Source organism: Medicago sativa, chromosome 2 (genome assembly GCF_051527215.1).
Source record: "Medicago sativa cultivar Bolivia chromosome 2, Bolivia_mono, whole genome shotgun sequence".
In the NCBI taxonomy this organism is placed as follows: domain Eukaryota; kingdom Viridiplantae; phylum Streptophyta; class Magnoliopsida; order Fabales; family Fabaceae; genus Medicago; species Medicago sativa.
In genome coordinates this window covers 20,920,982-20,936,738 of record NC_140750.1, presented here as the reverse complement: position 1 = coordinate 20,936,738, position 15,757 = coordinate 20,920,982, and the positions used below count along the sequence as shown (strand labels likewise).

At 31.4% G+C, this 15,757-nt stretch overlaps 2 protein-coding genes across 38 annotated transcripts; both read left to right on the top strand.

The window, feature by feature from the left end:
- Positions 1-200: 200 nt before the first annotated feature.
- Positions 201-4,414, top strand: LOC146945408 (uncharacterized). 37 transcript variants are annotated; one of them, XR_015026322.1, is made up of 6 exons: positions 201-389; positions 1,216-1,333; positions 1,602-1,670; positions 2,450-2,532; positions 2,906-3,295; positions 4,019-4,414. XR_015026322.1 is itself a non-coding variant. In XM_085743737.1 (4 exons), the coding sequence occupies exons 1-3, from the start codon at positions 708-710 to the stop codon at positions 2,526-2,528; spliced, it is 381 nt and encodes a 126-aa protein (XP_085599863.1). In that variant the 5' UTR covers positions 460-707; the 3' UTR covers positions 2,529-2,532; positions 4,012-4,414. The 37 variants fall into 37 exon arrangements, 4 of the variants coding, with proteins under 4 accessions (XP_085599863.1, XP_085599862.1, XP_085599865.1 ...); XR_015026320.1 differs by having other exon boundaries at positions 248-389; positions 4,012-4,414; XR_015026321.1 differs by lacking the exon at positions 201-389 and adding an exon at positions 460-841.
- A 4,794-nt stretch (positions 4,415-9,208) lies between these two features.
- LOC146945407 (uncharacterized) lies at positions 9,209-10,942 on the top strand. Its single transcript, XM_085743730.1, has one exon. It carries the CDS (start codon positions 9,575-9,577, stop codon positions 10,748-10,750), a length of 1,176 nt encoding a protein of 391 aa, XP_085599856.1. The 5' UTR covers positions 9,209-9,574; the 3' UTR covers positions 10,751-10,942.
- The last annotated feature ends 4,815 nt before the right edge of the window (positions 10,943-15,757 follow it).

The following is a 15,757-nucleotide window of genomic DNA, read 5'->3' as shown; positions in this document are numbered from 1 at the left end:
ATGAAGCTTAACTAAATTTAAGAATTTATAGTAAAAAAACTGAATTTAAAAAATAAGATGAGGTCATAACTACGTGATAAATAAGCAAGTTGATTATAATATTTTTCTATGAAGAGGTAGATTATAATATCAATCAATTATTTTATGGATATTTTGTAGCATGATTAAAAATCAAATTGGAAGGCGGGGCTTCACATCCATCAATTTTACAAAGATGTCGTATCAGCAAGAAAAATAAAAAAGATATACAAATAATGTAGGATATGGGTGTGTGAAACTCTTTGTTATAATTGGTGGAGGAATTTATCTTCATGCAATTAAGGAGTTCAGATTGTTCCCTCACAAGGTTTAATAATGCAAAAGTTGTTTTGGCACATTGCTTTAATAAGGTCAAGTTATTATCTTATCATAATAATTATCATCATATGATATCAACAAACTAATGCCACACACTTCACTGTGATGGTGTGGTGAGTTATTGCATTTGTCTTTGTCTTTTTGGATGTTTTTATGCAACAATATTTTTTTTTTGACATGAAAAATTTAATATTAGTCAATATTATCAATAATTAGAGATCCGATTTCATATCCATGATAAGAAACGATGTCTCTTTTTTCTTTTACATAGAAAAAGGTTAGATTTTTTTGACAATAATGTTGTCTTGCTTAATAATCAATAAATCTTACAAGGAAGGCTTCACTGTTCTATGAAGGATCCTGTAGATCGATGTTTTCGCAAGGGTTTACCCACCACCGCTCGCGTCCAAATTTCAGGCTCCCGTTGTCGTTTTCGTGAAATCCATTTCTTCTCTTGCGGGTCCATGGAGATTTTTGTGTCAGGGTACATCCTTACACTTTACAGTCGTGGTGGACCGTTATCGCTCCTTCCCGGTAAAATTATACTGTTTGTCAGAGGGTCGACGCGTTTCGTGGCGGATCAATGAGCACGAACTGCATTATTTCTTGCTTGTGGGGTTTCCAATTGAATAATTGTGTTCCTTCCCCTGTTTATTTAATTTGGCAGTAGCAGTTATGTGTGGTTCTCATTTACTATATAAGCTTGCCTTGTGTGTGTTTGCTCCATCGTCTCATCCCTCTGCATTTTAGTTTTGTGTTTGTGAACTTGGTCGAGAAATCGCTTGATTCTTTGTTGTGGGTATGGTTTTGATTTTTGTTTATTGTTTATTGATTGATTGTTTTTATCTACTTTTGTAGGAAATCTGATTTGTTTGTGTTTCCCATCTCCTATTCAAGCTGAAACAGATTGGGTAGGAAAGTTCCAAAAAGAATTTGCAAAACTTCTTCATGACTGGCAACAAACACAAACAAGGAGGTAAAGTTCCGTCTTTGTCTCATTCCCTTAATCAATTGCAGAATATGATTTTGTTAATTCAAAGGTATCAAAATCCATTTTTTCTCATGTTTTGTGTTTATTTTTCATTGTTGCATCCTCTTCAAATTTTGCATTTTTGTTTATTTTCATATCAGCTATATATAGTTTAGTGATTCACTTATTGATGTTTATGTTATTCATATTGATTGTGTCTGCATTTGAAATCTAATTTAATCATATCTTTTAATCTTATGTTGCTCTTTTTCAGTTTCATATATGCACACAATGTGTTTGATAAAATGCAGAAGTGAATCCTCATCAACATTATAATTACCTGGTTTGATGCCATTCCTTTTTTTTATTCATGAATATTTCAATTAACTTGCTTATTAGTTTTTGATTTGTTTTGCCATAAGCCCAATTCATATCCCGCATACATAGATTGGTAAATTTATAAATTATCATTCTTTTTTCTTTGCTTATCGGATTTATTTGAAAAGAGAGGGAGAGAAAAACCTAATTTCAACTAACATGCAAGAGTTCAAAACAATATAATTTATCATGATTAAATTGTGATCCTGAAATGGTGTGGAACTGTATGTGGGCTATGGTAGTCTGGCTCAAAACTGTTGCACACAATAGGAATTAAGCCTCAAGACTCAAACTTATATGTTGTCATTTAGTGGCAGGGAACATTTCATCATTTATATTCAATTCAGGTGCCTAGAAACCATATTGCTAGGTGACAGGTTTCATCAACATTGATATATTTTCTTGGTTCCAATTTCTAATATTCATACTCCTCTTACATCTTTTATTTCACTCTTTTTTTTTAACAATTATTCAATGCATCATTAGACAAAGGTAAAGGAGTTATATGTATGATTGTGATTCTCTTGAGATTCCCATTAGAACCAAGATACTTGCCTTAATGCATGTTATTCACTATATCCTTCCATCTATTCTATCTTCATGTCACATGCATCTTGATTTTTTCTCCCTAACTTTTGGAGATTTCACATTGCTCTGATTGGTTCCTTTTTATATATGTGTGTTGTCAACTTTGATCATGGAACCAATGACTATATGCTTTTATTATTGCTGTTATTTGTGCAGGGTGTGTGTGATAGATGTAGAAAGCATACAGTCAAGTGGTGATAGATGTCAGAATTTGGCCATAAAAATTGCATTTTAATCAGGTGATATATGGTTATGACTCATGTGACAAGAGTGTTCTGCTAATTCTTTGTACCTCAATGTTACTTTTCCTTGCTTAATCAGTGTCAGTTCACAAGATGATGATCACTATTGATACATCGTAGTATATCTTAGTCTCGATAGTTATCTGAACTGAGGTTACTTTCATGTAGTGATAGGAAATTGTGTATATAGCACAATACTTCAAATAAAATCACAACATGCCACCTTCACTTTCACCATGTTCAATAATGTGTGTCTCTTACTTTCTTTCACAACATGCCACCTTCACTTTCACCATGTTCAATAATGTGTGTCTCTTACTTTCTTTCCGCCGAACTGTGGTTGTAATTGGATGCACTTATGTACCTGCAGAAAATGCTCAAGTACAATCCTGCTGAGAGAATATATGCCAAAACAGCACTTGATCATCCATACTTTGACAGTCTTGAGTCATTGACAAATCTCAATATTAATGATGGCTCTAGCCAAAATGTTTGGTGCAGAAGTGTCTGTTAAGGCTGCATTGTATTGCAGTCAGTGAAGGTAAATTCACTACATGGATTTTAGCGATCTATAAAGTTGCCATAAGTATGTGAAAATAGCCTATCATGGATTTAGATAGTTGTCAAAAGAATATGAGGTTGGACCTGTGGAAATACTATAGGATGCGATGCATTTGACGTGCCAGAATATTCTCTACTTATTCGCTCAACTGGTTGATTTGAAGGATTGTAATCCTGTAAAGATTTGAGAAGTTGTTGAGTAAGTCTTATTCTAGGATTTAAACAAACATTTGTTTTACTCTTTTAGAGGGATCATGTCTTCAATAATTTTTTTGAAAGGAATTAACTATTTATTTATGTATATTAAATATTCCCTTCTGGGCAGACTTGGCTTCTTTACTTATGGGTATGAACATAGAACAACACTGTCATAAATGTTGGCTTCGGCTGCTTGGTAATTTGGGGTTTAGAAGGTCTATATGCCTTGGAGTTAAATGCTAATTCTGTTTATAAACTGCTGCCACGGTTTCCAATAGAAAAGAGATATTGGGGATTGGAATTTTGAAGTTTCTCCTGTTACAGGCTCATGGCTATAGTATTTACTTTTACAAATGATTCATGTTAACACAAACAACATATAGTCACTACTGTTCTATTAAGAATGAATGTTTCAAGAATGAATCACATTATTTATTTTTTTTTCTTGACAAATATACTAATTCTTGGCATTTTCTGTCGTTATCAAAATCCATGGAATATTTGATTTCAAACAACGTACACATTTCGGTAAATAATCTAGAGCTATCTAAGTGCAAAAAAAAAAACACTTTTTTGAACCATCAAGGGCTGTCATAACTTTAAGTTTAAGCTAAGATCATAATTACCTAAATGTCTCAAATACTTACTGCTAAGCATCCCTTTCACTTTTTCTTTATGTGAGTAATTTGGTTTGTTGGTTTGTGTGTTTTTGTTAAGTGGACAGTGCACATGATTTGCGCAGTACAAGATTGCATTGCATATGATAGTAGTTATGAGATGAAAGTGCAATATGGTGGGATGTGGGATGATGAAAGCAAGATAAATGAGCTTCATATTTTGACTGTATTACATTTGCTATCAATTAGTTGTATTACTTTTCAAATTGACTTCTATGTACCCTAACAGTTAGTGAATGATATCTTTTTTTTTTTTTTCCTTCAATGTTAGGAAGTTTAGCATGTTTATTCTATCTTCTTAGATTGCTCCATCTTCAATGATGTGCGTCAGTTGTAAAAAGTAATAGAGTTTTTTATTTTTTTTATTTTTTAAAGAATCTAAGATGAAATATACATTATTATTAACATTATACAACGGGTGGAAGTGGTACCATTGAACTAAACCTTAAATCTTTTTTTTTTGAGGGAAAACTAAACCTTAAATCTTGGCATGTTTCATTTTCTCTTTCAACTTCTTAAATGAGAAGTTCTATGGTTTATGCTTTGATTTTTTTTAATAAAATCAGTTATAACATTATTTTATTTTTTAAAAAAACTTTTTTGAAGGAACACAAATGATAAAATAAAATACTTATAATTGCCTTTTTGTGACTCTTGAAATTGGGTTTTAATCTTTGTTTATAATATTAAGGTGAATCCATTACAATCTTTATTTTCTTCATAAAATGTGAAGTAACCAACGGTTATGAACAGTGTAAGCAACGATAATTAATTATTATAAAGTAACCCACGGTATAAAACAATAATTGTATGGAATTTTAAAATGATTTGAACGTTTGAACAACGGTCATGAATAGTGTCTCAAACGGTAACTGTACCGTTAATAGTAACAGGCATTTTACAAAATCTACTCTATATATATTACACCTTCAATTATAATCTTCACATCACCCTCTCAAAATTTATCGATACATTCAAAATGTCTAAATCTCTTCTTCTTTGCACACCTTACTTGTCCTGATATTGTTACTTATTGTTGTTTTAAATTTTGAAGAATTGGGAAACATTTATACAGGAGTAATTTTGTTGTTTGTTTTTCCATTACTAGGCTTTGCCTGGATGATTACTTTTTGTTAGTTTTGAAAATTTTGAATAATTGAGGGGTTCTAAAGTCTTTGTTATCATTAAAGTCCTTTGTTTTAAAATAAATTTTTAAATAATCTTTGGGTATTTATTTACGTATTTATGTTATTATGCATTATCATAATTTATTATATGTTCTATACTAATTTAACTAAATCCACGTATTTATTCAATAAATTAATATGGGCTTGAGTAATAATTACTATATTTTTTCTACCAATTTACCCCATCACAAAATAATCTTCTCTATTTGTGTCTTTGCATGCTCTCCAATGGCTTAGTCGTCAAATTAATAAGGTATTGTTCTTGATCAAATTTTCCATGTATATTTTACTTAAGTATTTTTTATCCAATTATAAATTCCAGAAGGAATTATTTATGTTCAAAGTTTGAAGAAGTCAATGAAGAATATAAGTTGTGTTATATGAATCTAGAACTCATATTCTATTTGCTTTTGTAGAGGTAAAAAAATGCAGTGTCAGCAAAGATTAACAAGTTATTGGTTTTTAGATCATTTTGATGAAGGGATACAAATGACCATAGGTAATCCGGATGTAGCTTCGGATGATGTTGTTGATGGTGGGGTTGTACAAGAAGAATACATTGTTATTGATTCTCAATCTCCTCCCTGTACAAGTTTTGGTGAAGATTGTGTCCCTTGTGAATGTGTTGGTCATCAAACACAAAATCATAAAGATTTTAAATATTGCTGACGATGGACGTCGTTGACCTCAATTACCAATGATATGCATGAAGAAGTTTTTAAAGATGTTTTAAGTACTGGGAATGTTTTAGTTTTCGTTGGTAAGAAAGTCTTAGTGTTGTGGATTTGATGTTCGTGATATAATATTCTCCTTTGTTGAAAGTGTTGAACGTCATAGTATATATGTTTTTGGAATTTTATTAGCTCCGTAGTTATTTTTGTCTTAAAGATTAATTTCAATAGTAATTACTTTGAATATTTATCAAAGTATTTGATATTAATATTAATGTATTTGTTGGGACATGCTTCATCCGAAAATTGAGATGCGAATGTAAGTCGTCGATACACGTTTTGTCAAGCATTGTAGTACAATTGTATGTTGTTCTAACTTGTGTTGTCCGAAGATAAATTTGTCCGTGCGTACGCGCACGGGTCACACACTAGTGCTTTAAACATTGAGAAGACAAATGATCTTGGCATTTATTTGGGTGTTACTCTCTCCCACAAAAGATTCAACAAGAATACTTTCAATTTTATTTTGGAAAACATATGTATGTCAAAAAAGGGATTGCACTTTAATGTCACATGACATTAACCAATCAAATTGTAACATGTAATAATGTAATTTCTTTAAGCATAAAAAGTTGTGAGAGAGAGAGAGAGAGAGAAAAATAGTTAAATTAACCTGTGTCATAATTAGATTGATCAAAATCATGTGACATTTTCGCTATAATATCACCGACCGAAGTAAAATCCTAAAGGATGAGGGTGGTTTTGGTTTTCTTAATTTGAAAATTCTTAATCAAGCATATTCGCAAGTTGGCTTGGCAACTAACTCCTTGTAGAGACAAATTGTGGATTATGATAACTCGTGCATATGAACTCAAACCAATATTCTTCAAGTATTTGGAAAGCTAATTGTAAGAACTTGCCGGATGTTACTTCTTCCATTTCTTGGGTAATCCGAGGTGGAACTGATGTGAGGTTTTGGAAGAATAATTGGACTCTCAAGTGAATTTTCATGTCGCTTGCTATGCACCTAATGGTGTATGGAATTGACAAGTCATTAAGAGTTTTCTTCCTAAATCCTAATTCTATATGTGATATGATAAGTAACATAAATCATCCTTCTAATGGAGGTCCAAATATTTCAAATTGGTCTCTTGAAAGTAATGGTCGATTCTCTCTTAGAAATGATTATCATAATATCAAGTCACCCTTTGCCCATGCAGAAGAGCCTTATTTTATTTTCTCTATGGTTGGAAAGACAAAACAGATATATCATATATGTCTCAAGATTTCATTTGTACTCATTGTTAGTCTGCCCCTAAAACTCTTATGCATGTCCTTAGAGATTGTAAAGATATTAAATCCTTTTGGGAAAAGGTTCCTTAAAAATGATATTTGGTACAAATTCTTTAGCTTGGTTCACATGGAACCTCTCAAATGAGTCAATTGGAAATATCCCTTCAAAGTGGTCTACTGTTTTTGGTGGTGTTGTTTGAGCATTATGGAAAAACAGGAATAATATAGTCTTCAATCAAGTACTTTTGTACCCAGAGTGGAAAAACAGGAATAATCAAGTACTTTGAAATGATATGAAAATAGTATGCTTTCAAGTGATGTTTGTGTTGTTGAACCTTGCAATATTTCTATAATACTAAATTGCATTTAGAATATTCATCCTTCAAAATCCCCTTTCACGAAGGATTGAAAATTAAATAAAATGAGGTAATGGTACGACCTGTTATTGATGAGAGTTGAACAAGAAATTGATGATCACCTCTCTAGTCTAACCACATCTAATTACAAATGTCTCTATCAAGTCTTATTTTAGTGTGTCTAAGTTCACTTCTTCCATTTGACCAGGTGAAAGTTGCTCCTATACTAGAGAGATGGATAAAGATCATTTAAGTTAAACTAGTGTTGAAAGTCTTTCATTGCCATTGTTGTAGGAGAATGATGTCCTCTATGTTTAAGTGCTCCTAAAATTGAGTTAAAATCTCACAATAAACGCCAAGGATCAAAAAGTTAAAAATTACATAATTGAAAATGTGATACTTTAATTTTTCTCAATAAATGTTTACTATTTGTAAAAACTTTAACCTATGTCTTCAAAACACATGTTAGCATGACCATTACAAGTAGAGTGATGCTAAACATCACGAGAGAATTTGTAGCGAAAACATCCCGATAGGCCAATTGCAATATAAAAAAAAAAAAAAGGCCCCACTAACCATACAACATTTGCCAAAAATTAAGGAATCAGCATTTTAAGTGTGTCGGGATGATTCGTGAAACACGTTCTTGCTTTAAACAACATTTCCGTTACAAGTATTAAAAAAAGTTTTTCAAATAATAAATTTTTCTACAATTATTACTGACACTCTCTATGTATAAATAGATTCAATTTAATTTCTTATATTCTAAAATAAATTGATAATATTAATTAAAATTATTTTTAAAAATTTGTAGAGACAAAGATAAAACAATTATTTATATTTTTAAAAATCTGTAGAGACAAAGATAAAACAACAATTATTTAAATTATAGAATAACAATTATTTAAATTGTAGAATTATAATTGCTTTATCTCCGCCTTTTTGGGAATTGAACCGCCTACCCATAACAACAACTTAGAGCTTTTACCACTAGACCACTAACATTTTTATTAAAATATTTTTTTTTGAGGAAATTTTTATTAAAATATTGTTGCTTCTAAAATTGATATGTAATCCTAAATGCCTTTTTTTAAGTCATTAACACTCATTTTTATTGTGTTTGTTTCAATGTTTGATTACTTTCACATAATTTAATTTATGACTTTGATTCCATATTTATTTTTGTGATGCAAACTAATGTTTTTAATTTTCTTTTTTGAGATTTTGCATGTCGACCACTCTCAATCATCACTTAGTTTGATTGTTTATGACTTTAAATGTAACTCTAAATTTAATAACATAGTCACTTTGATACTTTACATATGAAACTCAACAAAACTCCTACATCGTACGGGTTAGAGTCTAGTTATAGCTACATGGAATTTTAATAAAATGGTCATCATAACCGGTGTCCATCAAACATTAATTAAGAAGACAAAAAAAAGTAAATTTTACATTAAAGACAATATTTTCTACCCTTTAAAAAAGGGAAATGTTAACTTGTGCCCTTAGAATACAAGATAAAGATCTAAAAATAGAAATAAACAATAAATATTGTATTGAAAATATTAGTTTTTAAACTTTTAAGATTATGAATGCACAATTTCCAAAATTAAATTTCCTTATTTAGTTTCTTATCTTGTGCCATTAGGACACAAGTTATAAAACCGTTTAAAAAATTATTGCTTTTCTTAACCAATGTCTTAGTTAACATTTTAACAAAAAAAATAAAAATTAGGATGGAAGAATGGAGGAGATTGTTCAATAGATTATTGTGTCCACCCTCACTCTCACATTAAACTCTCAAGTGCTCGTCTTGTCTCTTTCACATTTTTTTAAATTCATTTGCAAGTCAGTCTTCCACGTGCTCCTCAAAAACACTCTCTCCCCCTTTCACACTCACCCCATAACTTCAATTTCAATACCCTTTTCTTCATTTTCATTCTTCTCTTCTTTTCACTTCCCTAGTTCCCTTTCTCTCTATACCAAAAAGCACATCATAATATCATATCTTCCTTTTCACCAACAAAAAGAAGCTAACTTAAAAGCAAACCCTAATCATTCATTCATCCATTCATTCAAATTCCACAACCAACATGGAAGCAATGAAAGAAGAAGATGCAATATTCAATGATGGATCAATGCAACAATATTGCATTAACCATCCTAACAAAAAAAACCCTGGTGGTATATGTGCTTTTTGTCTTCAAGAAAAACTTGGTAAACTTGTTTCTTCTTCTTTTCCTTTACCTATAATAACTCCTTCATCTTCTTCTTCTCTTTCTTCTTCACCACCTTCTTTCAGATCCCAAACTCTTCCATCTTCTTCATCTTCTTCTCTTAGTTCCATCATTGTCCCTCAAACTTCAACCAAACGTGACCATCATAGCCGTTCACGCATACCTTTTCTCTTACCAAAGAAGAATAACAAGAACAAACCTTCGTCTTCCATCAACATGAACATGAACATGAAACCTTCATCTTCTTCTGCAAATGTTACTTCTGATATTGTTTTCAAGCGTAGCAAATCCACAGCTACACCAAGAAGAACCAAGTTTCTTGATGATGATGATGATAAAGCAGAAGGAAACTTAAATACTAGAAAGAGAAACCGTTTTTGGTCTTTTCTTCATCTTTCTTCTTCAAAGCCTTACAACAAGAAAATGGAAGATAAAAGCTTAAGGGTTGACAGTAACAGTAGTCCAAGGATCTCAACTGTGAAACCAAAGTTTTGTTCTTCAGTAGGAAGAAACTGTGACATGGTAGTTGAAGAAGAAGAGGAAGAAGAAGCTTCTGGTTCAAGTTCTGGTTCTGGTTCTGGTGGTTTGGAACAAGAACAACGTAAGGTTTCAAGATCTAGATCTGTTGGATGTGGTAGCAGAAGCTTCTCTGGTGATTTCTTTGACAAAATCTCAACTGGGTTTGGAGATTGTACACTAAGGAGAGTGGAATCTCAACGTGAAGGCAAGGGTAGTAAAGTATTATCATCTTCTGCTGTAGTTACTGGAAATGGAAATATTCAACACTGCATGAAGGAAAGAGTGAAGTGTGGTGGAATATTTGGTGGGTTTATGATGCTGAATTCTTCTTCTTCTTCTTCATCTTCATATTTTGGTGATGATGGAAGAGGTAGTAGGGGTAGTTGGGGTTGGGCACTTGCTAGTCCTATGAGAGCTTTTAGCAGTAAAAGCAGTTCTAAAGATAACAAAAGCACTTCTGAGAAGACACCAAATTTGTCAGCTGTTCCTTCATTGCTTACTGCAAGAGGATAAATCTTAAAGTGGTAAATTAATTATTAACTAGAAGGATAAAAAAAAACATGTGATAGTGTTTCAGTTTGATTAATTGATACATAGTATTTGCTTGCTGCTAAATGTTAATTACTCTTTCTATTACATTTGTAATCTGTTTATTTTGTGGATGGATCATAATTTTCATTAATAATATAATACTTTGAAGATTAACATCATTTTGATTTTTAAATGTGTGAGATGCAATTGCAATAGTCCCTGATTGTAATGTCTTAAAAAAAGAACATCTAAATGTGTCTTTAGCAATGTTGCGGTTGCACAAACACTTCAGATTGAAGGTGTGTCTCAGTGTCCGACATATATGGTATGTTACACTAACACAACACTACACATTTGTGATTACATTAAATTGTCATTTTTTTAAAATTTTATTGGTGTCGAGGTGTATATATATTAGTGTTGTGTCTGATGTCTATGTCCGTGCTTCATCAGTGTTTAGTTTCTATTTAGTTTGGTTCTCAAATATTTATTTCGTTAGTTTAGGCCTCAATTGATTCTTTGGTTGGTTAATTTGGTTGACAAAATTGCTTACAAAAGATATCTTTAGAGATTATTGCGACACGGTTTCACACATATATGGATCAAAATGAATTTTATTTTTTTAAATTTATTGTCTCAATTTTATTTAATTTTATAGTGGTTATCATGGAACCCTTTATGGGTTATGTGTATGTAGTTTTTGGAGAGAGGGTAATTGGAGAAAAGAAGTCTCAGATGTAATCATGTATCATGTGGTTTGTTTTATTTGGGATTTTGGTTTGTATCTTCCATCTTGTAATATTCAGTTTTGAAGTACAATGTTCTATGGCAAAAAGACATGTAATTTTATTTTATGTAATGTAAAATCAATATTCACATGCATACACATGTTATCAGCAATTTCACAATGTGGAATCAATCTAGGCCATGTTATGGCTATGCTACACTATATGGCTATGCAACTTAATTATATAAGCAATTTGAGCAGCAGTTTATTTGTTTCCCTACTATTCCGGTCACTATTATAAGCAAAAAACAACATTTTGGATTCATTCATTTAATGATGTATGTGGTCTATAATAAAGACCAAATACATCATTAAATGAATGAATCTAAAATGTTGTTTTTTGCTTATAATAGTGACCGGAGGGTGTAACTTGTGGCTGTTGTTATTCTGTTTATGAAAGTATTTATATTTGTTTATTTATAAATGATTATTGAATAGTCAAGAGTCAAATAGATGAACATGGTTGGAGAGTGAGTTAAAGTGGTCCCCTAGATTGCATTCACCAACAAGATCTTGCATTCACTGTTGTAGGCTTTAGCATGCAACTGCTGGCAGGCCTATTAATAGTATTTTAGACATTTTCTCTTTAGTGTTCCACATGCACAGTACTTGACAGTTGTATATTCTAGTTTACTGTGTTCTTAATAAATTACCAACTCAATCAAAATATAGCAATGACTTGAGAAGACAAATAGAAAGTAGGTGAAGGATCACATGGGAAGGTTGATTCCTTTCCCACCATGGGAAAGTTTTTTTTAACAATGAGATTGAAAGGGAACACGGATCTTACTATAGGCTGTACACACTATATATTTTTTCTCATTGTCATCAACCTCCCAATGTCATTCACGCTTAGCTTTCTGCTTCCATCTCACAGTCCATCGCTTTCTTTCTCTTCTTTGCAGTCATAATTAATCCCCCATTTCCCATCCTAAGAAAATCACCAACATAAAAACAAAATCTTCAATTAATTAAATCCCCACTCTTCCAAATTCATGTTTACTACAGTTGTTTGTATTTGTTGCATGTAAGTTAAATTTTTACATTTGAACCATGAGAGAAACTGTAATTTACTCCTCCTATAATTGTTGAAAGACAGATCTATGTTCTTAATTAGTTCTTAATTGTTTCTTTACTTTACTTGAAATCCTAGTTGTTCAAAGACAACGTTAACAACTGGGGTTCCAATTTGGGTTTGTTCTGCAGTTTTACAGTGTACAATTTTGATAAAGAATTGTAAATGTGGCTTTCATTTCATGAACACAATATATGACTGCAAAATGTGCAATGAAGGCTGGGATTTAATTAATCGAAGAAAGGATGAGAATTTCATTGATTTTGTTGTTTGTTTGTTTTGGATCTATGAACAATTAAGGAGAAGAAAAAACCCATAATGGTTGAAAGACAGATCTATATACATAATGTTCGATACCAATTAATAGATAAGGGAAGAAGAAAATAAAATCCATGGAAATTGGGATGCTGTTCGGACGTTGGAAGATGGTGGTGGTGGGTGAATGGGATGAAGGAGAGAGAATGGTGTTGAAATAGCAGCAGAAGAAGCTAACAGAAGCTAACAAAAAACTTGATGTTCTCCTACGGTCATAATATGATGAGGTGACAAACAACTGGAAGCAGCAGAAGCTAACAAAAAAAGATGAAGATGGATACACAAGAAAACTGGTAAAAAAAGATGAAGACAATGACAAGAAAAATTATAGTGTGTACAGCCTATAGTATGATCAGTGTTCCCTTTCAATCTCATGTTTAAAAAAAACTTTCCCATGATGGGAAGGGATTGTACCTTCCCATGTGATCCTTCACCTAGAAGGTATTAGAGTTCCTTTGGAAAACATTTTGTAAAGGACACATCTTCTTAAATATCTCAGTGGATTTTTTTTTTTTGAATGGTTTAAGGCATAGATGATAGATATACTTTTGGGCCCCTTATGAAACTTAAAGATCTTAAATATGATGTATTAGAAAGAAAAAAGGTTTATAAATTTTCTATCTCTAATTTGTTAATTAGACTATAATTTTTTATGCGTCGATAATGCAAAGCACAAAAATTGTAGCAAGCTTATAAATATTTAAAGTAAATACTCGTTGAATATGTCAAAATAAAAAAGAGTTGTTATTTGGACATAGAATCGTGACATCGTATACGATACACTCTAGACTAGAACGCTATATTGTTTTGAATCTTAAACAAGAGAAATATAAAGATTCAAAAATGAAAAAGTAGTTTATACAATATAGAATGTCAGGAATTTGTGTCTGAAAAACATTTAAAAAAACTTAAAAAAACTAACTCAATATTTTTGTCAAAATTAAATGAACAAAATAGATATTTAAACTATAAATGTTACTCTCTCCGTTTTAAAATGAGTGTCGCTTTAGTCAAAAAAATTTGTTTCAAAATGAATGTCACTTTACATTTCCAATACAACTTTAATTTTTTTCTTCCAACTTTATCCTCTTCAACTTTTCTCTCACACAATTTTCAATGCAACTTTAATTTTGTCTTTTTCCTATAAAGTAACTGCAGTTACTTTATAGTGTTATATCTAATGATTATTTAATTTCATTCCTTAATCTGTGTGAAACTGACTAAAGTGACACTCATTTTAAAACGGAGACAGTATCTACTTTGAGATGCAACAAGAAACGGTACTTTGACTTGAGAGTTGAGATCATTGACACATCACACAAAGCACTACTAGCCAGACTGGCCTACAATGAAATCTACTTGCAATAGGTTGTGATCAAGCCGTCAACTTGATCAGAAGTTGGAAACCAAAAATCTATTACCTCCGTCCCAAAAAAATGTACACCCTCCAATCACTAATATAAGCAAAAATTCACTTTTTAGGTTCATTCAATTAATGATGTATGTAGTCTATAATAAAGACTACATACATCATTAATTGAATGAACCTAAAAAATGGATTTTTGCTTATATTAGTGACCGGAGGGTGTATAAATAAAGGGGAAAGTGGAATATATTGTATTGGGAATGATAAAAGTAGTATTATTTAGTGTTATATTGTATTGGTAATGATGAAAGTTGTATTGAAAATTGAAATGAGTCAGTTATTTTGGGACACTTTTTTTAGAAAATGAGTCAGTTATTCCGGGACGGAGGGAGTAATTGTTTTTGGTAATAATTTTCTAGTAACTTTACAATATCGTTGATGTCTCCCAAAGGTACGTCTCCTCCCTGTACTTGTGCTTGTCATTAGCAAAAATACTACTCCCTCCGGTCTCAAATGTAAGCAACTTTTCACTTTTTAGATTCATTCAATAAATAATGTATGTAGTTTATAATCTAGACCATATACATCATTTATTCAATGGACCTAAAAAGTGAAAAGTTTTTACATTTGAGACCGGAGGGAGTACTATACTAAATATCCTACCTTACTCAAGATCATTTTAGTGAATCTTGCATCAAAAAGAATAAGATACTCCATTCGGTCACATTTATAAACAAAAAATGACTTTTTAGGTACATTAAATAATTAATGTATCCGATCACATTTATGGATTAGATACATTAAGGGTCTTGTTAACCAGTGCCCCCGAGGCACTGGTTAAGGAAGCAAATATAGTAATATTTGTCTTGAAAGTTGTGTAATCAATGCATTAAAAGATTAAAAAGTGTCTTTTTTGACTTTCACTTTATTCGTTTAGCTTCCTTAACCAGTGCCCCAGGGGCACTCATTAACATTTTTCATACATTAATTATTGAATGTATCTAAAAAGTTGTTTTTTTCTTGTAAATGTGATCGGAAAGAGTAAGTGCTACTCCCTCCGGTCACCATTATAAACAAATTTCTACTTTTTAGATTCATTCAATAAATGATGTATGTGGTCAATATTGTAAACCACATACATCATTTATTAAATAAATCGAAAAAGTCAAAATTTGCTTATAATAGTGACCGGAAGGAGTATTTCTTAATGATGTGTTCACAAGAAGCATCACGACACTAATAGTACATGCATTACCATATAAAGCGGGGTGAGTTGAAAAGTCTGCTGCCACGTAACCATAAAAATAACCAATTAAAATAAAACATTTCAATAAGACAAATTCTACTATACATCCAAAAATTTGAGTGTATCGGTACATCAAATCGTTAAATTAATGATTAAATGAGTTGTTTTTTATGAAGAAAAAAATTATTTTGTATCATTGA

What these genes read in the sequence shown, in the direction of transcription:
- LOC146945408 (XM_085743737.1), top strand. Translation starts at nt 708, where the DNA reads ATGAAGGATCCTGTAGATCGATGTTTTCGCAAGGGTTTACCCACCACC. An exon ending in ACCGTTATCGCTCCTTCCCG is followed by an intron (nt 892 to 1,215) that starts GTAAAATTATAC and finishes CTACTTTTGTAG; the next exon opens with GAAATCTGATTTGTTTGTGT. An exon ending in CAACAAACACAAACAAGGAG is followed by an intron (nt 1,334 to 2,449) that starts GTAAAGTTCCGT and finishes TTATTTGTGCAG; the next exon opens with GGTGTGTGTGATAGATGTAG.
- LOC146945407 (XM_085743730.1), top strand. Translation starts at nt 9,575, where the DNA reads ATGGAAGCAATGAAAGAAGAAGATGCAATATTCAATGATGGATCAATG.